Here is a 27,958-nt window from a genome sequence, read left to right on the forward strand (position 1 = left end):
TATCTGTGAGACTTACAAACTTGATTGTGACAGAAAATATGGAATAAGAAATACAATGTCTTTTGCCCTTTTGTTTTGTATTTAATTGTTATTTTTAAGAAGTTATAGACTGGGGTTACCAACAAATAACGACAAAATAATTACAAGGCATATTAAGCATTCAACAGCTTGACATTTCACATGTAGCTTATTTTTTTTTCATTCATTCATTATCTGTAATCGCTTATCCAATTCAGGGTCGCGATGGGTCCAGAGTCTACTTGGAATCATTGGGCGCAAGGCAGGAACACACCCTGGAGGGGGCGCCAGTCCTTCACAGGGCAACATACATTAACTCACACCTATGGACACTTTTGAGTCGCCAATTCACCTACCAATGTGTGTTTTTGGACTGTGGGAGGAAACCCACGCAGACACGGGGAGAACACACAAACTCCTCACAGTCACCCGGAGGAAACCCATATATATATATTTGTGTGTATAGACATTTGGCAAAAATAACTAAAACACATTCGAAGCAAAGAATGTGCATTTCCTGTGTGAGATGTTCCAAGTAAAATAACTTTGAGCCTGAAATTTAGATACTTTTTATCTAAGGAAAGTATAAACATTAAATATAGAATTTTTTGTACGGCTCTGTACGCAAAGACACTTCCAGCCAGTCCCAATCGAGAGGGCGGGGCTTGTCTGAATATAGGTGGAGAAAAGAAAATTCTTAACTCAGGAAACTTCATGTTCAGGGCGGAACTAATTTCAGGAATTCTGTTTCCGTTCCTGGGATTGTAAAATATTTCAGGGAGAAGAGGAGAGCTATAGCTCCATTTCACTCGGTTTCTTTGTGTATTAAAATCTGTATTCTTAAGTAATGGCGTCTTCCCCTCAAAAGTCTCCTTCTTCGCCCAAGTCTCCGACTCCCATCTCTCCGTCCTTCAGAAAGAAAGATGATTCTTTCCTCGGAAAACTTGGTGGGACTTTGGCGAGAAGGAAAAAAGCAAAAGAAGGTGAGGACAGTGCTTTAAAACGGGCTTTGAGTTTGGGGGATGTGTGGACATTAAAGGTGTCCACAGGTAGTGCATTTTTTAGCACTAAAACCAAGCAGAAGTTTGGCTCTTCGAACTTTCCATTCCACCTTAAATGGCGCTGCCGTAAAACAAATGCTGAACTGTTTAATGTGGAATGGCCAATAGCTGAAAAGGGGCCAAATTCAGCTTCATGAGGAGGTGTGAAGTGTTTTAGCATTATTAGCATGGAGGGTTTTTTTATGCTCTCCATACTCTGTTAACATGAGCTTCTTCTCGAACTGAACAAGGGTGATGTGTAGGAGAGTGGACAAAAGACCACTGTGTTCCTGAATGTTTACAGAGACCACCATTACAGTTCTGTAAGGTACAGATTTCTATAGAACTGTACGACCAATGTATTTTATCTCTGTAAAACTCTGCTGTCTCAGTGTAACTGAAAGTCATCTAAAATGCTTGCAGTGGCTGCCAGAAAGTCCATTTCTACAGCATTTTACTTTAATATGTGGAGAAATGTATTGAAAGACGACCCCCCAATTTGAAGCTGCAATGTTCCTATCAGTGTCTTAAATAGGCAAATTCCATAAACCTAAGGAACCTGTCTCATCATCTTGTTTGGCTGGGCCTTCAAACTGCATTAGAGAGAGAGAGAGAGAAATGTGTAATTCTAATAAATAGAAGTTGTTCAGAGTGTTGCTCCGGGTGACTGACTGTGAGGAGTGTGGTGTGTTCTCCTTGTGTCTGCGTGGGTTTCCTCCGGGTGACTGTCTGTGAGGAGTGTGTTGCATTCTCCCTGTGTCTGCCTGGGTTTCCTCCGGGTGACTGTCTGTGAGGAGTGTGGTGTGTTCTCCCTGTGTCTGCGTGGGTTTCCTCCGGGTGACTGTCTGTGAGGAGTGTGGTGTGTTCTCCCTGTGTCTGCGTGGGTTTCCTCCGGGTGCTCCGGTTTTCTCCCACAGTCCAAAAACACACGTTGGTAGGTGGATTGGCAATTCAAGTGTCCGTGTGAGTGAATGTGTGAGTGTGTGTTGCCCTGTGAAGGACTGGCTCCCCCTCCAGGGTGTATTCCTGCCTTTTGCCCAATGATTCCAGGTAGGCTCTGGACCCACCGCGACCCTGAACTGGATAAGCGGTTACAGATAATGAATGAATGTTCAGAGTGTCTTCATCACGCACTGGTATGCAGCTAATCTTCAGATACATTTTGGGGTCACTTCACTCGCTCTATGAAATGTGAACCATGCTTTAATCTTTGTACAGCAGTATAATGACATTTGGTTTCTGCGTATGACACACACCCTGGAACATACACCTAGCTGGAGTAGTGGGCAGCCACCTTGGTGCCCAGGGACTAGTTCAGGGTTGGCTGCCTTCCAACTTCCGCACTTAACCTGAGGATGTCGAGGTAGGGTAAAGTGCTGTTACTTCACTCCCCTAAACCTGTTTAAAACGCTTGTCTAACTGCCAATCTGTCAGACCTACGCCCACTTCTCAAATCTGGCCAGGGCTACTCCAGTGGTAAACTATACTAACAGTCTAAACAGATCATATTCTCACAGGAGTCCTGTAGTATATCTATAACTTATTGTGTGTGAATGTTCTGCTCATGTGTTGTACTCTAATATATATCCTGCAGGCATTATAACTTTAGTCACCTTGGCTATGAAGCCACACCTAAAATGACTTCACTAACTCAGAGCAGTTAGCACACTCTGGTATAAATCTGTTGAGCAAGAACGCTGAGCAAGTTTCGACAACATTTTTTTCTGCAGCAGCACCTTATTGTTTATTAGCCTGTCTGAGAGAAGTCTTCCTTCAGGTCCTGTAGAGTGAGCTGCAGGCGCAGGAAGCATGTGAGTCCATGTAGGGTAGAGACACACTCTATGAGCCAGTGATGAATCTGCACTGAGCTCAGCTCTCTACAAATGAACAAAGCTCATGAAGTACCCTTGGAAGATTGTTGCTCCAGGAAGGGCAGAAACTAACTGTACAACTACATGACTGTAGTATGTCATGGTGTTTTCTTATGGACTTATGTCACTAGATTCTCTGAATTACAGGGTCATTTATCAGGAAAAAAACTATGAATAATGTTACAAGTGTTGCTTGTTGAAATGATGTCTATGTCTTTTACCCCGAGTGAACACAGTTCTGGGTCTTAATGGAATGTCTGGGACATGTTTTGGTGAAAATACCACAAGGATCAAACCCCAGAGCAGCGTTCTCCCCCTGTCTAAACAGCCGTGCTCAGTTTTCACTCAGCGTGTTATTTCTCTGTGCTCGTTGAGTCTTTAACCTTGTCTTTGTGCTCTCACGTAAACACAGGTCCGTCACTGTGATTGGAGGGACCCGGATGAGGAGAACTGACGATCCTAAAGTGTCTAAATTCTGCGGAAGAGGCATCACAAAATCAGAATTACTAGTTTAATCCCGTGTGTTCTGACTTGGACAGTGCGCACAAAACTGATTGTTTTGTTCAATTTCACAGTTTAAGGATTGGTCAACTCTAGATCACCAAACTATTGAGAACATACACTGAACAAGGGATGCTTTTTTTTTGTTTGTTTTTTTAAGCTTTAAGTTTAAAGGCTAAGCAGCAGCTCTATGAAAGTGTCAAACAAATAAATATAGTGGAATTTGCGTTCCTAACTTGTGTTTATTGATATTCAGAAAACATGTTATTTCTTACTAATTCAAGGAATAAGGTTTAAAAGACTGTTGGTCCCTCCCCCAAACGGTGTTCGGAAACTCTAATAGGTGTCTTGCCTGTGACGTAGATGGTGGACAACAACTCTAGAAGTTGCACTTAATTTAATACAAAATGATGAAAAGGTGTGTTGTTTTTGGCTGCAATAATTCAATGTACAGTGGGACATCTGTGCACAAATGGCCCAAAGATCCCAAAATATCCAGAAAATGGACTAAATTTGTCAACTTTAAACGGGCACTTTGGAACGGACCATCCGCTCACTCCATTATCTGTAGCTCATTTCACTGGCGCTTTTCCAACAATATGGGCATGTAAGGAAACCAACAAAAGGTGTTCAAGAGCCTCTGTAACATGGAGGTAAACAGGGTAAGTACACTTACTTCGCCTGTTTTAGTTGATGTTAGTTAACGTTAGCTTGACTTGCTAAACTCGGTGGCTCAGATTATACTCGGCTACGTAGCTGCATTACGGAGGTTTATAGTGTCGGATGAATTCGAGTTCAACTTCGATCACATTTACAAAAATAACGGTACCTCTAAATTTGAGTTTAGCTCATTGCTAGGCTATTGTCATGAATAATATTGGTTATTTAGCTAGATACTGTCATAACTGTCAGTGTTTTACCGCAGCGTTGTTCAGCTGTTGTCCACCAGTGATGTCACGGTTGCGTTCAAGAATTTCCGTAGCGAGCTCTGGTTTTTCCGTCAATTTAAGAAAATTGTCAGTTTTAAAGCAAATTAAGCAGCTATTTTCATTTTAATTCATACTTGTATATGTCAGTAACTAAAATAATGTGGAATATTCATGGAGGTCAATTAAGTGGTGCTTAGCCTTTAAACACGGCTACATATTACCAGCTCCTCACACTGTAGTTTGTAACACCAACCACACTACCACAAAACCTGCTTTTTTGTTTGAGGGAGTTCAGTGATGTTGCCAATAACAGTCCATAGGGTCAAAGTTACTGGGGTTTGAACCATTCATTTTCTTTTGTCACAGAACGTGATGGTGTCGATATTAATTTCTCCCATTCAGGAGACAAACGTTTACCCAGAATTCTTAATATGTGTATAACGTGACTACAAAATGACACTATTTCTTATATTCAGCTGCATGATGCAGATGCAGCCAGTTTGAAATGTTTATTTGGGAGAATGCTTCTGGGTTTATACAGCATTTGGAGTTCTCTTCTTTTCAGATTACTTTGTGATCAATGACTGGAGAAAATTGAAAACCTAGCTCTCTCTCTCTCTCTCTCTCTCTCTCTATCTGTCTCTGTCTCTCTCTCTGGTCAGTGTTTTTTTAAAACAGCTGTGTGTGAGGATGTTACTAGATGTAGCAGGATGGTCATCAGATTAATTCTTTGCTGATCAATCACACGTAAATGAAGATAGAGCAGCAATCTGCTGATAACTATTCTTTTCATGTGAGAGGATCAAGAGGGTGCTGAGAGAAATATGTGGGTGAGGGGAAGAGATGCATCAGTTTGAGAGAGAGAGTGCTGAGGGTAAAAGGAGGAGATGAGAGGGAGAGTGTAAATGTAAGTGGGGATGAGAGGGGGAGAGGGATGACAGAGTGACTATAAGAGAAAAATGAGGACGAGATGTGTGAGAGTGAGAGAACAAGATGGTGAATGTATAAGAAGCAGGGAAGAGAGTAGGGGAGACTGCTTGAGAGAGAGAGATGACAGGGAGAGAGTGAATAGAAGGAAAAAAGGATGAGAGGTGTGTGTGAGAGAGAGATGGGGAATGTAAGAGAAACAGGAGAGAGAGTGAGTGTGTATGAGAGAGTGAGATGGATGGACGGAGGGAGGGTGAGGATTACAGTGGGTAGTGGGTGTGTCTGTGCAGAAGGGGAGGATGCTGAAAGAAAGGGAGAAGGATGGGGTGTGGTGCTTTCTGTCCAGGTAGGAACTCTTTTATCATTCACTTCCACTCCTCCGTAATGATACACATTAGCAACAGAGCTTGTTATCAAGGACAGAACACACAATGTAATGTGATGTAAATGACCTCTGCATGTTCTCTCTGTTACTGTGGTTGAACAGGCTTTTTCAGGACATAGGAGAATACCCCCTTCTTCCAGAGAAAGTGTGGTGAATGTATCTTTATCACTAATGCCAATCTAATCTCTTTCATTTTCTTTAGTGTTGTGCGGAGCCTGTCCAAACCAGCAATGGTTAGAGCATGAATGGGTCATTCGCCTTTGAACAACGTCATAAACATGTGTATGAATCTTTTATGTACGGTATTTCTGTATTCTCCTTATGTCCAAAAGGAGTTTGGACTTGAACCTGTTTGTACTAGACAGGAAACACATTCTGTCTGAACACTAAGCACTTTTGTATGATGCTCTGGATAAGAGCATCTTCTCATGTCTGTAAATGTCTGTGTAGGTTTGGTTATCACCTTCTAAAACACATGTTGGTAGTTTACAATTGAAAATATTATTATTCATTCATTCATTCATTCATTATCTGTAACCGCTTATCCAGTTCAGGGTCGTGGTGGGTCCAGAGCCTACCTGGAATCATTGGGCGCAAGGTGGGAATACACCCTGGAGGGGGCGGCAGTCTTTCACAGGGCGACACACTCACATTCAAAATATTATTAGCAGGTAATAATTATTCTTTTCACAGTAGCCATTTTTTGTGGTTGATATATTGGCTCAGAAATATTAGTGATAAAGTATATTATTGTGATTTATATATTTATGCCACTGGCATAATAATAATCATTCATTCATTCATTATCTGTAACCCTTATCCAGTTCAGGGTTGCAGTGGGTCCACCTGGAGGGGGCGCCAGTCCTTCACAGGCAACACACACTCACACATTCACAGACACTTTTGAGTCACCAATCTACCTACTAACGTGCGTTTCTGGGCTGTGGGAGGAAACCGGAGCACCCGGAGGAAACCCACGCAGACACAGGGAGAACACACCACACTCCTCACAGACAGTCACCCGGAGGAAACCCACGCGGACACAGGGAGAACACACCAACTCCTCACAGATAGTTACCTGGAGCAAACCCACGCAGACACAGGGAGAACACACCAAACTCCTCACAGACAGTCACCCGGAGGAAACCAACGCGGACACAGGGAGAACACACCAACTCCTCACAGGTAGTTACCTGGAGCAAACCCACGCAGACACAGGGAGAACACACCACACTCCTCACAGACAGTCACCCGGAGCGGGAATCAAACCCACAACCTCCAGGTCCCTGGAACTGTGTGACTGCGACACTACCTGCTGCACCACCGTGCCACCCAATTGGAATATAAAATTTTTAAATTTACATTCAATAAAATTTTAGAAACATTTTTACAGGGAGCATATTTAAATGAACACTAGGTAGTATTTTTTCATTTTAAAATGAGTTTCATAATCTCTGTAATGCTTCACTGACTTGTAATAGGTTGAAAAGAGCCTCTGTCATTGCTACTCTGGTCTTAGCGCTGCGGAAATGGCACTATGTATCTTTTTAATAAGTATCTACAGAAGAGTGAGCTGGCAGTGTGTGTTAAGCCTTTTGGAAGTTTGCGTTTTCAGGTGAGTGTGAGAGAGAGTAAGAAAGTGAGAGAGAGAGAGAGAGAGAGAGATGACTTGAGAGAAGGGTGTTGATTGATCTGATGTTGTCCTCAGCAGGAGGGGTTTGAAATCCTGCACAGGAAGAGTTCCCTCCTCTATAGGCGTGGTTGGAGATAGCAGGGTGTGCCGTGGTACATGCTGGGTGGTGGCAGAAGTGAAAGGCTCACAGTCTTTATTCCTGTTCCTGGCTGTGGATGAGAAGCTGTGAATGACAAACTCTAATGATATTCTAATTATTATTAATTATTTTATTTAACCAGTGTTAGTTCTCGGAAATAGGTCTGTGTTGACATTTGATCAGTTGGTTTCTATTTGGATATATTTCAATAGCCAATTCCAACCAGTGATTAAGGCTTCAAGCTCAACATGCTTGGAGGAGAACACGTTACACTGCTAATTGTTACAAACTTCTGATGATGGAGCCAACGTTTAATGTATTGATCAATTTTTAAATTGTCTACAAAATGTATAATGTTGATTTAATAAAGCATTTTTTTTGTGTCTATACATTTCTCAATGCAAAAAAAAAAAAAAAGACGGATGACTAGAAATGTCTTATGTCATTCATTCATTCATTCATTATTTGTAAGCGTTTATCCAGTTCAGGGTCGCGGTGGGTCCAGAGCCTACCTGGGATCATTGGGCGCAAGGCAGGAATACACCCAGGAGGGCGCGCCAGTCCTTCACAGGGCAACACACACATTCACTCACTCACTCACACCTACAGACACTTTTTGAGTCGCCAATCCATCTACCAGTGTGTGTTTTTGGACTGTGGGAGGAAACCCACGCAGACAGAGAACACACCACACTCCTCACAGACAGTCACCCGGAGCGGGAATCGAGTCCACAACATCCAGGCCCCTCGATCTGTGTGTCTTATGTCAGAAATTTTAATTTCCTGTGTTTGGTCCTGTGTTTGTCCTAGTGTCGGAGCTGCAGGAGGAGGGGATGAATGCCATAAACCTGCCACTAAGCCCCACTCCGTATGAGATGCATCCAGAGGACACCATGCTGGGTACTGAACATTCAGACAAACAGTTAACGTAGCAATGCCCTGTCCCTGTGTTATGACGGGTTGAACAACCTCATGGAACTGCCTTTGAACACACTCACTCACTCATTCACATACTCGCTCACATTTAGAACTTCTCCACAAGGTGCTTTGTGGCAAAGACACTGCTTTATCTGTGTTTTTTCATACACTGAAGTTTTTTGATCACTGAGGGTCCCAGTGTTTATGGAACTGATTTTCTGTAGTCGTTTTACAGAATGTCTTTGTAGATAATATTATAATTTCTTCTTGCCTCTTCTTACAGAGGAAAACGAAGTCCGCACCATGGTGGACCCCAACTCCAAAAATAACCCCAAAGTGCAGGAACTGATGAAGGTTAGAATACAAAGCTGCAACACAAGCTGTTAAGCGCATCCTGACAGATCTCAGTCTGTGTCTTAAGTTAATGTTTAACATCCTAATACAGGTGCTTATTGACTGGATCAATGACGTGCTGGTGGGTGAGAGGATCATTGTGAAGGATCTGGCGGAGGATCTGTACGACGGACAGGTTCTGCAGAAACTCTTTGGTGAGTGTTACACCAAATGGGTGTGACTTGGTGCATTTATTCAGGCTTTGGCTTATTTTAACCATCAGTATTAACGTATTAAATTTTTCGGTAACAATTCACACAGTTGTTTGATCAGTTGATGACACTCTTGTCAGCTCATATACCTACAATAAAATACTCTGCTTTTTATATAAAAAGTATTTGTGGGCACCACAGTGACTTGGTGGTTAGCATGTTTGCCTCTTAGCGCTGGGGTCTTTGGTTCATGTCCCATCTGGTTTTAAATGGGTTTGTAGAGGTTAACAGCCTCTTGATATAATTCTTGATACAGTCATGTTCCTCTTACGGACATGTCTCTGTTTTTCGCTGTTTGTTTCGGCCCCTTCAGAAAAGCTGGAGGGTGAGAAGCTGAATGTTGCGGAGGTGACACAGTCCGAGATTGCTCAAAAGCAGAAGCTTCAGACGGTTCTGGACCGCATCAACGATGCTCTGAAAGTCCCCACCAGGAACACCAAGTGGAACGTGGACTGTAAGCCTTTTCAAATCTTTGTAAATCTGCCTTTAACAATGAGAAGTCTGTTTTCTGACATTCATTGCTTGAATATTCCTTTTGTGTTTTGAGACAAAATGAATAATGTGAGACAGGTTTAAAACTATTTTGACAAATCTTAGCTTTGCTTTTCAAAGCCTAAAAACACTCACTTGTGTCACAGGCAAGTCTATTGGTTTTGTGTCTTTCCAGTTGGCTGAAGCCGACAACTCAAAGCTTTTGTGTTGATCCCTTACCGTTGAAATGTTTTGGGTCCGAGCGTTTTAACAAGCTTAATTGATTTTGTATTAAATGAAAGTGATTTGTCAATCCTCTTAATACCAAGCTTAAAGCATTCGTTTGAGGTCCTAACAAATGCCTTTAAATTTTAATTTTTTTTAAGCATTGCAAGTGTAGAGGGTTTGGAATTTCAACAGTTGCTTCACTAAAACACCTAGTATGATTTGGGCTTTCAAGTAGATCATTTTAACACAATTGGATGTGCTACAGTCTGGACCTGCTCTGAAAATGTAATGCATTTGAATAAATGTAATTACAGGGGGTCCTCAACTTACGACGTTGATCCATTTCTGTGTCGCGCCATAAACCGATTTTCAGTGTAAGTCGGAACATACGTACATACTGTACGTAAATAACATACTGTAAGCACTTTTCCTATCCTAACACCTATCCTCCTCGGTCCCGAGCCGCGTAACCATGTATTCTTACGCCGCACACACCAAACACGAAGTTCGCGTTACAACGCTTACGACGCAAAACCACTTAAGTCGAAACAAGGCTTTATACGGTAAATGGGAGATGTGTCCTAACCCCGAAACATCTTAACTCGGGGCTGACATAACCCGAGGACCTCCTGTATTTATTTATCCAAAAATAGCACAGCCATAAAAGTAATGAATTTGTTAAGGCTTTTGTGAAACCCACAGCTTTATCCACTTGTTCTCAGTATTCATTTTAGAATAAAGCTGTTTGGCTTTGTTTGTTTATCAACAACTTTGCTAGTTATGAACAAGTAGCAAAGCAAGTGTGGGATTGGATGCAATATTCAGGAATATAATCAGAATGTCTATTTTCCTTATGTACTGTTTTTAAAAAAATCATTCTACTTTTTACTAAAGCGATACATGCTAAAAGCATGGTGGCCATTCTCCATCTGCTGGTGGCGATCTCTCAGCACTTCAGAGCTCCAATCCGTCTCCCCGATCATGTGTCCATTCAGGTAGTGGTGGTTCAGGTAGGTGATGGTGTGGCTCAGGTTACAGTGCTAAAATAGTTGACACCTCATTATTCTTACTTTCATTCAGTTACGTTATAATCATTTTTCATTTGTTTGTTAGAAACGAGAGGGGATCCTGCAGTCTCGTCAGGTTCAGGAGGAGATCACAGGCAATACTGAGTAAGTCCTCTCTGTACTATTTCAACTTTCAGTAACGTTATGGCATAGTGGTCCATGTTTTGATCCAGTCATTGGGAGGTCAGATGTTCAATCCCCCAGTGAGTCCTCATCCACCCAAGGTTGGGAGTCCCAGAAAGTCCAATTGGCCTAGCATTCTGCGGGGTAGACTTGTCATGTTAGATCACCTTTTTTTTATTATATGTGTTGTATTTCTTTATTTAAGTTCATCGCAGTGGTTTTCCATACTTTTAGCTTTTACCAAGCATTTCGCTAAAAAAATTAAGGCTAATGGTGCAACATAGTCATTGTGATTTAGTCATGCTTTCATCTGTTCTGCAAAAAGACTACAAAATATCTAGCCTCTGACTTGTGCTATAGCACCATTAGGTGGCAGCAGTGAGTAGTGTTTGTTTGTTTGAGCTTTAGCTGTGTGCACCTCTTGGTGCCGACATCTAGAGTACACAATAGAATATCAGCCAGTTTGTCCCAGACTTGTAGTGAACAACGTGACAAAAAATTGTTAATCAAAATGATTTAAGTTGTACGCTCAAATTCATTATTGTGATAAACATGTTTATATATGTGTTATATGGTGTGCTCTATAATCTTGTCATTACATTGTAACATGTAAAAGAATAATCAAATGTTGCTTGACGTTTCTGATGTCTCAGGTGTTCCTCTGAGGATAGTGGTCAACTACAGGTGTTCTTTTGAGTCTTTGTTGCGAAACATAATCTAATCATAAGCAGCTCTGACTCACGTGTATAAACTCTGCTGATGGACTTGTGATTAAAAAAGGCACATGGCTGCTGGAGGGGTCATTTGTGTGTGTGTGTGTGTGTGGGGGGGGGGGGGGTTGTATGAGTGTGTGGGTGTGTTTGTGTCTGCGTCTGTTATCACTCTTTGTTTGCGTGCTGCCCAAGCAGCTGCTTGACTGGAGTGATTCCAGTGAAAGGGCGGTTGACACCCTGGCCCCACACACACACTTTTATGGCTCACACAGAGATCAGTTTTACTGGCTACAGAACTCATTTGCATTTACACACACTGTTAGTTTGAAGGAGTAGTCTGATGAAAAGATAAAAAAACGTATCTGACATGACGTACTGAATAGCACCCTCTTTTGGAGACGTTCTTAATTGTGTGAATGCGTATGTATGTATGTGAGTGAGTTACAAGCAGTTCCATTAGATGCATCACTTCTACCAATGTAGTTAAGTAGTAATCAGTGTCAAATATGGTATTTATTAGTACAATAATATGCAGGTATACATTATAGTGAAGTGTATAAATACCTGTTGAAGTGATTGATTTTAATGCATAATATTATTAATTCATGTCCAACCTGTATAAGTGTTATATGCATGTGACTTATTGATACTGAGCCTTATTGAATACTCACATCTCTCTGTTTTTCTTACAGGGCTTTATCTGGCAGGCATGGTAAGTGTTAGGAGGGTTTACTAATTACCCAGCTTTCACTAATTAGCCAGCTGTTATCCCGGTCATTAATTTGGCTGTTACCACAATCTTTTGTTTTCTTCTTATAGAGCGTGATGCATTTGACACTTTGTTTGACCACGCCCCTGACAAGCTCAGCGTGGTAAAGAAGGTAATTAGACAATTGCCTTTATTATGCTAATGATTTGAAACCGATACAATTTTCTCAAACTGAAAGCCCACACTCTTCTCTGTGCAGACCCTTATCACTTTCGTCAACAAACACCTGAATAAGCTGAATCTGGAAGTGGCCGAACTGGAGACACAGGTACTGATATGGGTGGGTGAGGTTTAAACAAAAGGTGTGAATTAGGTAAATCTGCTCTAATTTAGCTGTAAAATGACCTACAGTGTCTGTTGTATCTGCTTAGCTGGGCTTAGTAAAGAAATATAAACCTCTGGGATTAAAGCTGCGAATAACCCACTTGGCTAATTAATATTAAAGTTGATTAACGTGCCTGATCACTGTTGTTTAAAGGGTAAGCACCATTTAATGGACCTCCATAAATATTTTTAATACATTTTTAAAATAATTATTTTAGTTACTGACATTCGTTGGTTTCCTTACATGCCCATATTGTTGCAAAAGCACCAGTGAAATGAGCACTACAGATAAGGGATTGAGCGGATGGTCCTTTCCAAAGTGCCCGTTTAAAGTTGACAAATTTAGTCAATTTTCTGGATATTTTGGGATCTTTGGGCCAATTGTGCACACTGTACATTGAATTATTGCAGCCAAAAACAACACACCTTTTCGTTGGGGGGGGGGGGGGGGCAAGGGTCTTTTAAACATTATTCCTTGAATTAGTAAGAAATAACATGTTTTCTGACTATCAATTACCACAAGTTAGGAACTTAAATTTCACTGTATTTATTTGTTAGACACTTTCATAGAGCTGGTGCTTAGCCTTTAACTTGCCCAAAGTGTAACCAAACCAATGTTGCCTTCAGAGACACTGTATTAGTATTGTCAGCTCCATTGCTGTTTTTTTGTTGTTGTTGCAGATTTTGTGTTATATTCCATTGTGTTGTGTTTGCTGTGCATCCTCAGTTTGCAGATGGTGTGTACCTGGTGCTTCTCATGGGACTTTTGGAGGGGTACTTCATACCTCTCTACAATTTCTTCCTCACTCCTGAAAACTTTGAACAAAAGGTGGGTTGTGGACTTGCAGATTCAGCAGTGATTAGTGTAGCCTTGTGCTTCCAGAAGTTCATGAGCTTTCAACTTTTTCAATGGCCAGATAAATGACTTCTAAAGTGTAAAGCTTTTAGCTCAAATAACAGCACGGGTGCATCCATAACACCCTCCTCATTCCACCCACTTTACTCTTTATGCTTTTCATACACACTATGAAAAGTAAATGCATCTGGTTATGCTCATCACAACTGATTTAAATGTGAGTGTAGTCCCCTGAGCATTAGGCTACTGAGCATTTCTAGTCTTTGAGGGTACAATTTAAGAAGCAAAATGTAATGTCCTGTGTTATATTTAAGCTTCTTTGTCTCTATTGGTGTGATCTTACTTCATAAATATCTTGTATGCTGGCTGAGCACTATATGTAAAGGGGTTAGACAATGAAACTGAAACACCTGTCGTTTTAGTGTGGGAGGTTCCATGGCTAAATTGGAGCAGCCTGGTGGTCAATTTTCATTAATTGCACATTGCACCAGTAAGACCATGTGCATCCAATGGTTCAAACATTGTGTCCTGAAGGTGGTGCCGTGTATCAGGATGACAATGCACCAATACACACTGCAAGACTGGTGAAAGATTGGTTTGATGAACATGAAAGTGAAGTTGAACATCTCCCATGGCCTGCACAGTCACCAGATCTAAATATTATTGAGCCACTTTGGGGGGTTTTGGAGGAAACGTTTTCCTCCACCAGCATCACGTAGTGACCTGGCCACTATCCTGCAAGAAGAATGGCTTAAAATCCCTCTGACCACTGTGCAGGACTTCTATATGTCATTCCCAAGACGAATTGGCGCTGTATTGGCCGCAAAAGGAGGCCCTACACCATACATACCAATTCACTTTCATTGTCCAACCCCTGTGTATTGGCACTTGTTCCTTTAAAATGTAAGAGCCATCTAACATGCTCCCCACTGGCACTCGAAAGAGAAAAAGCCCCTCAGCATTCAAAGCATCATGAGCAACAGTGAGCATATCGCTTGCAGCTTGTTCGGATGCTTACATTTTAATCACCAACGGTCGTTCGAATGCGATAATGATTGAAAAAGTTTTAGAACAAAGAGTGTTGTGTATAAGTGATACAGTTCTTAGTTTCAGTATTTTAAATAACATTTTTACAGTGCACAGTGAAATCCTTCCACCCTTAGACTTAGTCGTGGAGGTTAAATGAAAGTGAAAGCGCAGGCTTGTGTGTTTCAGGGCAGTGTTAAAGGGCTACTACTGTTTAAAACTGCTCACTCTTACAGATTCTGTATTCTAACCCATTATAATGTAAAGTGCTGAGGGTCCTGGAGGGGGACTGCTGCTGTCAGCTGGCCCAGCAGAAAGGCAGCCGGCCGCCTGGGTCAGCTCCAGCGTGTCCATCAGGGCCAACTGGGCATGTAGCAGCAGCTACAGCTGTAATCTGCCTACACACAGGAAATGGAGAAGTGACACAGAGATTAGCATTCAGCTGGAGAGAGAGAGAGAGAGAGAGAGAGATGGAGGAGAGAGTGGTGGGGGAAAGACTGCAGTAGAACATTATAAAGAGTATGTGTGTGTGAGGGAAACCACAAATAGACAAAGAATGAAAGCTGCAAGAAAATGGAGCAAGTGTAGAGGACCAGTCAACATTTGGCCTAAAGGAATCTCTCTCTCTTTCTCTTTCTCTGGCTCTCGCTCTTTTGTCTCTTTCTCACTCTCACACATTTGTGCTATAGCTAGCAAAGCTGCACCCCGTTGCTCCACCCCCCCCCCACCCCCCCTTTGAGTTTGTCCTGATACTTATGCTCAGTCACCAGCTTTACCACACTGCTGTTTACTGTCTATCTTTCAGAACTGCCGTGCTTGTATTTACAGCAGAAATAAAGAGTGTGGTGTGCATTGATATGAATTTCTGACACACAGCCCACATTGGGATATCCAGGTCTGGATGATCTCACAGTCAAGTTAAGCATTTTGCAAAGCCCTGTTATTCACTCTGTTCAGACTGACGGTGGAAATCATGTCTGTAGATGGCATTAATCATGAATTCATGCATTTTAATTTAAAGGCTGTTACGTACCTTTAATCTCCTGCCACTGGATCATATACATGTTTTAATGTGCATATTCATAATTCATCCATTTATTAGTTAAAAAAAACTTACAATTTATGTGTTAATAAAACCATAATAAGTGATATTGTGATTATCAGCTGCATGGCACTATGTCAGTTAGGACCTAATACAGGGGGTCCTCAACTTACGACGTTGATTCGTTCCTACGTCGTATCGTAAACTGATTTTCGGTGTAAGTCGGAACATACGTACATGCGTAAATAACATACTGTAAGCACTTATCCAATCCTAACACCTATCCTCCTCGGCCCCAAGCCACACCAAACACGAAGTTCGCATTATGACGTTTACGACGCAAAACCACTTAAGCTGAAACAAGGCTTTATACAGTAAATGGGAGATGTGTCGTAACCACGAAACATCATAACTCGGGACTGACGTAACCCAAGGACCTCCTGTAGTTACTTCTATGATTGCTTCCTCCATTTTATAGTCCGTATACAGTGAGAAATCTATAATGTACATCTGAATAAGATAGTTTATCTTTATCTTATCTTAGTCTCCAAGTACCTACTATAATAGAATGTAAAAACATTTATTACATTGTCATGGGAATTAACTGTTTATTAGTAATTATTACAGTTATGGCTAAAGAAAGGCAGCAGAACAAACCTCCTCATAACCTTCCACATCAATGGCCAGTATCAACAGTGACGTCAAATACAAAATGGGCTGTTTTTGCTGCTTGGTTTCCATACACCGCCAGAAAAAACTGTGACTGTGGTGGTACCCTCAAGGGTACATTTCAGTACCTTTTTAATTCAGGAAACATAATTATTATTATTATTATTATACTATAATAATTTGTAGACTTTTAATTTGTGTTGATTTCATACACCCATTTTATCTCCAGGACTTTTATTTTATTATTATATTTCACACAGAAAATCTTACAAATTTTCCCCATGTTATGTGAATGTTATGTAACTATCCAGTCGGGAACACAACTGGACCCTAAAACCACTGTTGTATATTTTTAAAGGTACATTTACACTGTCTGTACATTTTAGTGGCAATAATGTACCTGTGCATATATTCTTTTCTGGGAGTGTTTGTGGACTCAGTTTGGAGTAAACTTATAGTGAACCCAGGAATCCCCAGTATGGCCCCTTTCTATATAACGATGTCTCTCTGCTGCAGGTCCATAATGTGTCTTTTGCCTTCGAGCTGATGCAGGACGGTGGCTTAGATAGGCCAAAACCCAGACCAGAAGGTAAATATTTTCCTGTTATATTTAGATGCTCAGCATGGAGTTGGCTCGTATCTCACACTCCACAAATGCTTTTCAGTTCTTCGTAACAATTACACTGTTTTGTGGTTATAATTATTAATAATTTCTGAATTACGTTCAAGACGTTCTTAACACACCCTTTCAACATTTCCGCACTTAGTTTGAATTTTTATTCAGTTTATGCTTAAAATGTGCTGTTGGTAAAAGGCAGTTTTACTGAAATGGCCAAATTGGAAAATGGCGTCTCTTTAAAACAAATTTGTGCCTGCTGTAGTGGAACTAACTTAATGATAAAAGCAGCCGTGCCTTGGCTTTGCTGTAATAGCACTCAGTGATTGATTTGATCCCACAGAGCACTAAAGGGACCGGCTCTGACAGCGCTGTGCCACTGCGTACACACTCACATTCAATTAAGCTATAAGGTTACGACACTACAAAAACAATGAAGGAGGAAGCGATGTAGTGCAATGAATGAGTCTCTTCCTTTTCGTTTTCTTTGATGGTTAACCAAGTTACCGTGGTAACAGCCACTGATGACACTAAAAACTCTTTTAGTTATTTTCTTATCTATTATTTATTCCTTCCTCTTATCAAGTGTGACTTACAAAGGATCCTTGTCGTCTGCTCGTTTAGTCAAACACTGCTTTTTCATCACAGTTACCAGAGTAAGTCTTACCGACACAGGCCTCCAGTGTTGTTTGTGTGTAGAATTTCTCTGGAATGCTTTTCATCTCATGGTTTATTATACTAAATGCTTTTATGACGAATTTTTTTCTCTCTCAACGGTTTGTTTAAAAAAAATTAGTTGCCTTTGGTTTGTGCAGACAGCTATATTTTGTCCTTGTGTACAAGAATGTTTGAGCATATGCACATGCGTGTATTCAGGAATGAATAGAACTTTCTGTAGATAAGAGTGATGTTTATTCTGTTAGATTTGCTTTTCTTTGTAGGTTTTAAAATGGAACCTAACGTACAGCAGCTCATATTGTGCTGATTCTGTAAATGCTGCCAATGCTGCTGAAGCAAAGTGCACCGAGCATTTCCCAGTCCATTGGTGAAGTGTGTGCTCTTCCTATAAACCTTATGCGTTTTTTAAACTTGTGGAATGTGTTAAATTATCATTCATTCATTCATTATCTGTAAGCGCTTATCCAATTCAGGGTCGCGGTGGGTCCAGAGCCTGGATCTGAATCTGGGATCATTGGGCGCAAGGCAGGAATACACCCTGGAGGGGGCACCAGTCCTTCACAGGGCAACACACACACTCACACCTATGGACACTTTTGAGTCGCCAATCCACCTAACAACGTGTGTTTTTGGACTGTGGGAGGAAATCGGAGCACCCGGAGGAAACCCACGCAGACACTGGGAGAACACACCACACTCCTCACAGACAGTCACTCAGAGGAAACCCACGCAGACACTGGGAGAACACACCACACTCCTCACAGACAGTCACTCAGAGGAAACCCAAGCAGACACAGGGAGAACACACCACACTCCTCACAGACAGTCACCCGGAGGAAACCCACGCAGACACAGGGAGAACACACCACACTCCTCACAGACAATCCCCCAGAGCGGGAATCGAACCCACAACCTCTAGGTCCCTGGAGCTGTGTGACTGCGACACTACCTGCTGCGCCACCGTGCCGCCCCGTGTTAAATTATCAGCATCACGTTAATTTATGGTCTGTCTTTCTTCTTTCAGATATTGTCAACTGTGACCTGAAATCGACCCTTCGCGTTCTCTACAACCTCTTCACCAAATACAGGCATGTGGATTGAAGAGGAGGTGAACAGACACTACTGGGACCACTGACCACTTTCCTAAACCCATGGATTAAAGGGGAATTCCACCACTATTTCCAAACGATTGTGTTGAGATCACAATAATGTAATTCAGAGTGTTTTGAGTTACTCTACACTGAATATCTGATTTTATTTTGTAAACTGTGGTGCAGATAGGAGGCACGGTTCATGACATCTTCAATTATAACCACGTTATTTACTTTTCAAAACATCTAGTGTAAATTAAACGTGTATTTGATGTTATATGTAAATTTGATCACTGTAAAATATTCAGGAACCTGAAAAATCTTTGGGCACCTCTTCCTCCAGGAAGCTTCTTGTAATTACGTTTTTAGAGGCATTAAGCTCTTAAGATGTCTACTGTGAGAAGTCCTGACTCCGGGTTTCTCTTCTGAATATATAGCATTTTACAGCAGACCACTCTGAATAACATTGTTTAAATCATAATGATTTAATTATACAGTAGTTCTCCTTTAATGTTCCTGCTGGGCTTTACTACAGAGTAGTGCGGTTTTGGATATTACTACAAAAAGCTTTACTACACTGTGTGTGTGTGTGCGCTGTATGATACACATAACATATTTTTGTGGAGTTATATTACTTTGTATGGTTATGATATAAAATATTTCATAATGTAAAATATTTTAAATGGATATTCTTTTTATTGAAATATTAAAATGAAACCTAGCAGAATTACCAAATTAAGAGAAATAATAACACAATAAGTCTGTGCTGCTGAGCTGCCTGAATATGTGAGTTTTGGATGGGTCCAAATGCAAAAACTCACTATAGTGGTGAAGACCTAATGAAAATAGATCATTTTGATACCTCTTTAGGAAAACATTTTCTTCCCAAGTTGTCCTTTTGAAAAACACACACACACAACCCTTAGATCCATACGGGGAAGGCATCTGAAGCAGAAATGATGTTAAAAAAATTGCACATTTCCACCAGAGAGGTCTTCAAATCCCAGTGTTACAAAGTACAGCTTTAAATGATGTGTGACATGTTTAATAATTGGTTTGTTTTATTTGAACCAAAGTAATTTTACTGTTGTTGCATTATATACATTTATTCAAAACACATAAAGAACCTCAGCTGGAGCCGTGATTGATTAGGATACTCACAGCACAGAGTCGAAAACAGTGATTGGTTCATTTGCATCATGATAATGATTACCAGCAGTATATTGTGCAGCCCTGTGTGTGCATGCTTGCTCAGAGTAAATCTGTAAGTGTATGGATTCAAAACATATTCCCACAGCTGTAGCTTCACTTGTGGAATTGCTTGACTGTAGACTGTGTTCTTAATGAATTCCAAAGTGCCTGAAATTTAGTTGAATTGATTAAACACATGCCATTACATCAGTATTTTTTATTATGGGGTGGTCCTGGAGACAATATTTATTTAAAGTTCCCCCTCTTAAATAATTATATTCCCTCCATATTTGCCTGAACTTTCCTGATGAAACTAAAAGATTTCATTAAAAATGGCCTTTTTAGAGTATCATTAGGGATGTGCAGTGATCTGTTGAGATTTATTGTAATCTGAGTACAGTGGTAAAACTTAAATATCTGCATATTTAAATCTACAGAAATACACTTTAGATTTCTCTGTAAAATGTAATACAAATAGATTTACACCAAATTTCTACATTTTCTGAATATTAATGTCAGCATTGCCAGATCACAAGATAAATCTCAGACCCTTATATCGCCTACAGTTCATATCAGAACTGCACTATGTAAGATATTAAATTTAATAAGGTTTTGCCTTCCTGTAATTTGAGAAATAACCATGTGAGGGACAATACATGAAACATTTTTCTGAGTGAAACTGAGCATTCCGTTTCTATGTAGAACACCCTCCTGCACATTTTAATGAACAGTATATTTGTATAATTTAATATAAAATGTAAGTGTCGCAGTCACACAGCTCCAGGGACCTGGAGGTTGTGGGTTCGAGTCCTGCTCCGGGTGACTGTCTGTGAGGAGTGTGGTGTGTTCTCCCTGTGTCCGCGTGGGTTTCCTCCGGGTGACGGTCTGTGAGGAGTGTGGTGTGTTCTCCCTGTGTCCGCGTGGGTTTCCTCCGGGTGACTGACTGAGGAGTGTGGTGTGTTCTCCCTGTGTCTGCGTGGGTTTCCTCCGGGTGACTGTTTGTGAGGAGTGTGGTGTGTTCTCCCTGTGTCTGCGTGGTTTCCTCCGGGTGATTGACTGTGAGGAGTGTGGTGTGTTCTCCCTGTGTCTGTGTGGGTTTTCTCCGGGTGACTGTCTGTGAGGAGTTCGAACTGGCACTCCCTCCAGAGTGTATTCCTGCCTTGCGCCCAATGATTCTAGGTAGGCTCTGGGCCCACCGCGACCCTGAACTGGATAAGCACTTACAGGAAATGAATGAATGAATATAAAATGTACGTTTTTAAGTGTATGGATATATATGGGTGTCTATTTAATATAAACTCAACATGAACCTAGCATAGACAAAGCTATTGTAATAATTCCGGTTTTATTACCTTTAGTATATGTGTTTACTTATTTTGACTTTAATAATCAACACAAGGAGTGTCCGACCCTTTCACTACTGACCTCAGGAAATGATGGTCCATAGTTTTCTGCGCTGTTTGACTGTACAACACAGACCTGGGAGTGTAACCTGACTAACGTGTCTGCTTCCTTATATTTAAGTGGCATTTTCAAGATTTACTTACTGTAAGAAGTTTGGAATTCAAACCATGCGTGGAGCAAGGAATAACTCGTAAAGAACCTTGAAGCATTCTTTAATAACGGCTGATGTATTTTAAATAACAATGATGCTCAAACTCCACATTAACCTTGCTTGACATTCGAATATGATTGTAGTTACATTTTAAAGAAGTGAGCTACTGGGAGATGCTTGTATAAGCGCAGCTATGTAGCAATGTAGAAATCAATTCCATCTGTCCTCTTACACACAAGGTCTCAGACCTCAATAAACTCCACTGAATCATCTGCCTGCGATGATGTTTCTCATTTCTTTTTCTCTTCTCTTCCTCAGGGCTGGACTGCATTGTTCTTAAGTACTTTGTTTTGGAGCAAAGTTGGGTTTGAGCTGAGTGAGTACCATTTATAGCCGAGGGCAGATGGTTACTGTTGGTTTGAACGTTCTCTGTTCATGTGTCAAAGCCAGTACTGACCTTAAACAAATCAAATTATGCTAAATGCTCCTCAACAGATTTATTTCATTGCAGACTGGTTGGCACATTTTAAAACGACCAGTTTCTTTAAGAGGGCAACGAGTGGAACGTCCAAGTAATTTAACCGTGAAATAACCCTGAATTCTGTTCACTGTCATTTGCTATCACTTTTAAACGTAGGTAGCCACAGATGCTGAAGTATTGGTGCTGAACAATCAATTCTGGATCAAAAATGTCATTCCAGTTCCTCCAAAAGATTTAGGATGGAGCTCCATCACTTGAGAAAATGCCATTTCGCTGCTCCACAGCTGCAGTGTACCAAAGAGTCTCAGAAACACATTCAGGGTTTCATTAGTCAATAAACTAAAAAACCAACAACGTCGGTTTGCAGGGTGGGGCTTTAAAGCTAACAGACCAGCAAACGGTGAATAATGTTGACGGTTTAGAGATACATCATCAAAGCCATATTAAGACATTAGGGTAACTCCTGTAACTTCAAAATCTGTCAGTTTAATGAACAGAGACAGGATTTTAAAGGTTTAATTGATGGCCCGAAGGCTGTGTGGACTTTGGGGACACCTTACAATGACAGAAATGGCTCTTTGGAGGAGGCTTCCACTGACCTCTGGAAACACTGTATTTTGGTGAACTTGGAGCAGCATTGGAAAAACTCTAAAAGAAAACCTTCCTACGAAGTCAAATTAGTTTGCTTTTGGTTTTGTGTGCATTCAGCGTTTCACTGTTGTGTAAGATGTGTAACATTTGAATTTTACATCATCGTCATGTGGTCATGAACACGCCTGCGGAAAACAATGCATTACTTTGTGATTTAAGCCGTCATTACACTGTGCATTGTGAACGCTGACATTTAGTTTTATGGAGCTCGTTGGAGAGTGATTCTGACTGGCAGACGCAATGTGAAATATGAAACACTAAAAAGGCGATGGACAGATTGAAATGTCTCCATTTGCTTCTTGAAATACACTTTGCTTTCTTTGGTTGACAGGGTGGATCTGCGTTTCATTGAAAACTGTCAAAATCCATCCGTCTGATTTAATTTGTTCTTTTCTTCACCATAGTGGAGATACAATCGAGTACACAATGAGGCAGAATTGCAGGATTGACCGAACTGGAACTGTCTTTCTGCGTGACGTCTTTGGAGACAAAGCTGAAAGGTGCCGTAGTTCATTACAATGTATAACGTCTGTGTTCTGGCCATTATCAGCAGAGTTTTGGGGAGTAAACGCTTTTGAGTCATCCTTCCAGGTGCGAAATTTACGAAAACTTGTTCATTCGTTTGTTTGGTTTTCTTTTTTCCCCTTTTCTCCCGTCATGTCCTGCTGGCCATTGTATGAGTGATCACTCCACCTCGTACTCTCAGCTTTGTCTTGTAAGAGTTGGGAGCGTAAGCCCCTGGAGGAGGTGGAGAGAGGGGAATAAAAGCTTCTCTCAAGCAGCAGCAGCTCTTCCCAGATGGTCACATGACCAGCCTGAACCCCCACCTGCAGTTAGTGGATTTTTTCTTTTTGAGTGAACATCAGAAGGGTGAGAGAAGCTCATCCATAACATCAAACACGGCCTGTACAGACAGTAAAGATATCTGCTCTACTTACTGCTCTTTCACCCCTCCCTTGAAACCTGCTCCTCTGAGGCTGCGAGCTAAGACTGGGGGATTAGAACAGATGATCATATTGTGATGACACTGAGGAGCACTGCATTTGGGATCTTGTCTCTGTTCTATGCGAGACAAAGTTTGGGGACACCTGTCAGTTACAACGGTTCTTGGTTGTTGTATTTCTTAATAATCCACATAATAGACAGTAATGAGTCTTTTGTCTATCATTTTTGGCAGAGAAACAGTGATTCCTGACATTGCACTTCTCTGTGTGGTGTGTTCTCCCTGTGTCCGCGTGGGTTTCCTCCAGGTGACTTGTCTGTGAGGAGTGTGGTGTGTTCTCCCTGTGTCTGTGTGTAGGATTCCTCCGGGTGACTGTCTGTGACGAGTGTGGTGCGTTCTCTCTGTGTCCGCATGGGTTTCCTCTGGGTAACTGTCTGTGAGGGGTGTGGTGTGTCCTACCTGTGTCCGCGTGGGTTTCCTCCGGGTGCTTCGGTTTCCTCCCACGCTCCAAAAACACACATTGGTAGGTGGATTGGAGACTCTAAAGTGTCTGTGAGAGTGTGATGCTCTATGAAGTTAATAAAATAAAATTAAAGATAAAAAAATGCAGGGGGTCATTTAAACATTTAGTTTTATGTAGTCTCACCTCTCACACACCCACAACACTGCAATTCCTTCATGCCCCACAGAGGCATGGCCTACAGACTGAAAACCTCAGAACTGATGAAAATACAGGTGATATATTAAAGAACTCAGTTGCATATTAAGCGAAATATTGCACGAACAATTTGCCAAAATATATACAGTGCAGCTCTGTTGCTACTAACATGAGCCAGCTGAATGAATGAAGCCGATCCTTGTGCTATTTCTTCTTTCACACTCACTAATGGTTTCCATATGGTTCCAACATGGACTGTTTCTGTTAGATTCTGTTCATCATTACATTTCACACGCACATTTTTGGACAAAAACATCCTCATGAAAGGGGTTTTCTCACTTTGCTTTGTGTCTTTTGTTACATACCTCCTTCCGAATGTGTGATCAACATCGAACAAATGGCTCTTCTTGAGGAAAGCTCAGTTAACAAGTTAACAAGTTGTTTTGTTGTTCATTCTTCGGAGCCAATTAGATGAGCATTTAATTACACACCTCTGTCCCGCCTCACTGAGGCACTGAAAGCAGCACTATTGATTTTTTTTTTTTTTTTCTGGGCTTTTCACAGTACTATGCACTCCCACTGTTAATACCACTGTTAAACAAGCTTGAGAGCACACACACACAGACACTGTTGGTGGGTGCAAGTCTATTTTTACTACTGCAGAGATTTATCCATTTAGTTAGCAAACACTGCAAATAATGATCATAATGTTTTTTAAGGAGGTGTTCTGTAAAGAAATCAGGGTGTTCCCTTCTCAAACCCTTCTGCGGTTTAATTTCAGTTAAAATTGTATCAGAGTCTGCTTATATATATAAACATTCTGATTCACATTTGAATGTGTGTGTGAGTGAATGGATGAATGAATGATGTTCTGGGGCCCTGTCCAGGGACTGATGGACTGCCCCACTCATTTATGAAATATGATATAAATCACAGGTGAGATGGGGCGGCACGGTGGCGCAGCAGGTAGTGTCGCAGTCACACAGCTCCAGGGGCCTGGAGGTTGTGGGTTTGGTTCCCGTTCCGGGTGACTGTCTGTGAGGAGTGTGGTGTGTTCTCCCCGTGTCTGCGTGGGTTTCCTTCCACAATCCAAAAAAAAAAAAAAAAACACGTTGGTAGGTGGATTGGCGACTCAAAAGTGTCCGTAGGTGTGAGTGAATGTGTGTGTGTGTCGTGTCTGTGTTGCCCTGTGAAGGACTGTCGCCCCCTCCAGGGTGTATTCCCGCCTTGCGCCCAATGATTCCAGGTAGGCTCTGGACCCACCGTGACCCTGAACTGGATAAACGCTTACAGGTAATGAATGAATTAATGAATAACAGGTGAGATGGCGGTGCAGCATGTAGGTGTCGCAGTCACACAGCTCCAGGGGCCTGGAGGTTGTGGGTTCAATTCCCGCTCCGGGTGACTGTCTGTGAGGAGTGTGGTGTGTTCTCCTTGTGTCTGCGTGGGTTTCCTCCGGGTGACTGTCTGTGAGTAGTGTGATGTGTTCTCCCTGTGTCTGCGTGGGTTTCCTCCGGGTGCTCCGGTTTTCTGTGAAGCTGATGTCTCAACTTCCATTTCACCCACCGCGACCCTGAACTGGATAAGCGCTTACAGATAATGAATGAATTAATGAATAACAGGTGAGATGGCGGTGCAGCAGGTAGGTGTCGCAGTCACACAGCTCCAGGGGCCTGGAGGTTGTGGGTTCAATTCCCGCTCCGGGTGACTGTCTGTGAGGAGTGTGGTGTGTTCTCCCTGTGTCTGCGTGGGTTTCCTCCGGGTGACTGTCTGTGAGAAGTGTGATGTGTTCTGCCTGTGTCTGCGTGGGTTTCCTCCGGGTGCTCCGGTTTTCTGTGAAGCTGATGTCTCAACTTCCATTTCACAAAACTGGAACCAGCTTGATTTAGAATATTTCTTTTTATTAATACATTTTATTTTTTATAAAATTTTATTAGTAAAGTCCATGCCTTGGATAATTCACACCTCAACAGGAGTAACACACAACTAAATATGTTTCTTCTTGTTAATTCCAAACTTTTGTCCTTAACATTGAAGAAACATTTGAGGTGTTAAATGTGTTTTGTGGCCTATCTCTGCTTTGTTTCTTTTATAGTAAGTTAGAAAGCTGGATAAACATCTTATTATTCTACTGATTCTATTATTGTCACCAGGGGTTGTACATTCAGCAGGTTCTGAGACATTGAGAAGAAAGGTTGAGCCATGTAGAGCTCCATCTATATCTGAAATCACCTTTACTAAAGAACCCTTAAGAAATTACCATTTTTTCCCTCAATGGAAAGAACGTAAAATGTAAATGTATTTAAGTGCTGGGAAAGAAAAGCATCCACAGATCCCTTATTACTCACTGCTGGACTAAAACGGATTTTTGTCTCCCAGAGGCGCCATCGACAGTTACTTGAAAGCATTTTAATGCCATGCATTGCTGTATCATCCTCTGTGATCCTGTTTACTCTCATCTTTCTCCTCTTAGACCTGGTCCCCTCTGACCACAGGGGGGAAATCATTCACGAAAGATTCCATTTGCCCTTTAGGAAAGATACCAAAATCCCCCCATTAGCCGTAAATTCCCTGTTGTTGGAGGAGAATTAATTGCATCACATGGGAGGATTATTGCCTACTAATTCTGAAAGCAAAGCAGGGCAGGAGGGTGTGTGTGTGTGTGTGCTTTCAAAGGGAATGAGAAAGCTATATTACTATAGTAGAGTGTGAGGCATGTATAGCATCTAGACTAAGGTACTACTGAAAATGTTATTTATTGCACATAAGTTCATATATATTTACAAAGCATGTTAGTTATAATCAAAAACCACAGGATGAAAAAAGACACTAAATGTTCGTAAGACTCTGGGATGCCCCCTTCTTTACTTTAACCTCAGAACTGAATGGATATGATAGTTTTTTTTTCCATAGTGTTATAAAAACTACCACTAGCCTGCTACAAACTCTGTTAAGGTTTTGGTTACTATGGTTTCCTTTTTCATATCCTGAACAAGTCTTCATGTCCCAGTGCAATATAATCCACAACACATGATTACTGTTATTTTCCAGTATTTTCCACCCCATGAATCTCCATTCATACCCACCTGAGCTGTGTCCTTGTGTGCTTTTCCAAATCGGCCTGAAATCAACAATCAACGACTAGAAAAGCCAATCAGATGTAGAAAAAAATGGCTTCAGAGTCTTTATTTTCCAAAGTACAACTATCATACCAAAAAAGTCATTTCTCTAAATCTGATTGGCTTTTCCAGTCATGTTTATAAGAAGTAATAGTTGTTTTAGAGGAGGCTTAAACGCCTGATTCAGCCTGATAATTAACTGCTGAGCTGAATCAGGTCAAGCCCTCACTAAACCCCGCAGGACTGGAACCTGAGAACACTGATTTAGGTTTAAACACCTGATGGCTTGTTGGATTTAAAGTTTCCTTGATTTTTGTTTGTACTTTTTTTCTATGTCTTTTTCAGAAACATCACTTGCTTGACCTCATGCTGCCACTCTTTTTCCTGAAAGCTTCGAGACTTTATAACACAGCTCTGACATAATCATAAACATATCCATGTGGTTATGAGACTGATATTAATGTATATAGGTTGTGTGCTATAGAATATATCTAGAGTTGGTGTAGGTTGTTGTGTTTACCTGAGCAGGGAAATTACTATTTCATATTTGCTGTAAACGATATGTCTGAGTTTTATACGGCCTCTGTAACATATCTGAGCGGTTTCCCAATCAGTGATTAGGCCTAGTCCTGGGCTACACAGCATGTTGAATAGTGACTTTCTATTGAAAGGTATATAGGCTTAATCACCCTCTGGGGAACCACTCCATAAAGTGCAGTTT

The 27,958-nt window shown here is 41.3% G+C and overlaps 1 protein-coding gene across 1 annotated transcript; it reads left to right on the forward strand.

Moving 5' to 3' along the window:
* The first annotated feature begins 724 nt into the window (after nt 1-724).
* parvaa (parvin, alpha a) lies at nt 725-21,594 on the forward strand. The gene is made up of 13 exons (XM_066649772.1): nt 725-1,001; nt 8,254-8,343; nt 8,645-8,715; nt 8,807-8,909; nt 9,280-9,420; nt 10,560-10,675; nt 10,779-10,837; nt 12,261-12,280; nt 12,388-12,449; nt 12,537-12,605; nt 13,389-13,490; nt 16,771-16,843; nt 18,573-21,594. The coding sequence occupies exons 1-13, from the start codon at nt 866-868 to the stop codon at nt 18,647-18,649; spliced, it is 1,119 nt and encodes a 372-aa protein (XP_066505869.1). The 5' UTR covers nt 725-865; the 3' UTR covers nt 18,650-21,594.
* The last annotated feature ends 6,364 nt before the right edge of the window (nt 21,595-27,958 follow it).

This window comes from Hoplias malabaricus, chromosome 17 (genome assembly GCF_029633855.1).
Source record: "Hoplias malabaricus isolate fHopMal1 chromosome 17, fHopMal1.hap1, whole genome shotgun sequence".
Classification (NCBI taxonomy): Eukaryota; Metazoa; Chordata; class Actinopteri; order Characiformes; family Erythrinidae; genus Hoplias; species Hoplias malabaricus.

Excerpts from the sequence above, each read along its gene's own strand:
- parvaa (XM_066649772.1), top strand. The coding sequence starts at position 866 with ATGGCGTCTTCCCCTCAAAAGTCTCCTTCTTCGCCCAAGTCTCCGACT. Across the intron at positions 8,716-8,806 it reads AAGTGCAGGAACTGATGAAG|GTGCTTATTGACTGGATCAA; the intron begins GTTAGAATACAA and ends ATCCTAATACAG. Across the intron at positions 16,844-18,572 it reads GCCAAAACCCAGACCAGAAG|ATATTGTCAACTGTGACCTG; the intron begins GTAAATATTTTC and ends TTCTTCTTTCAG.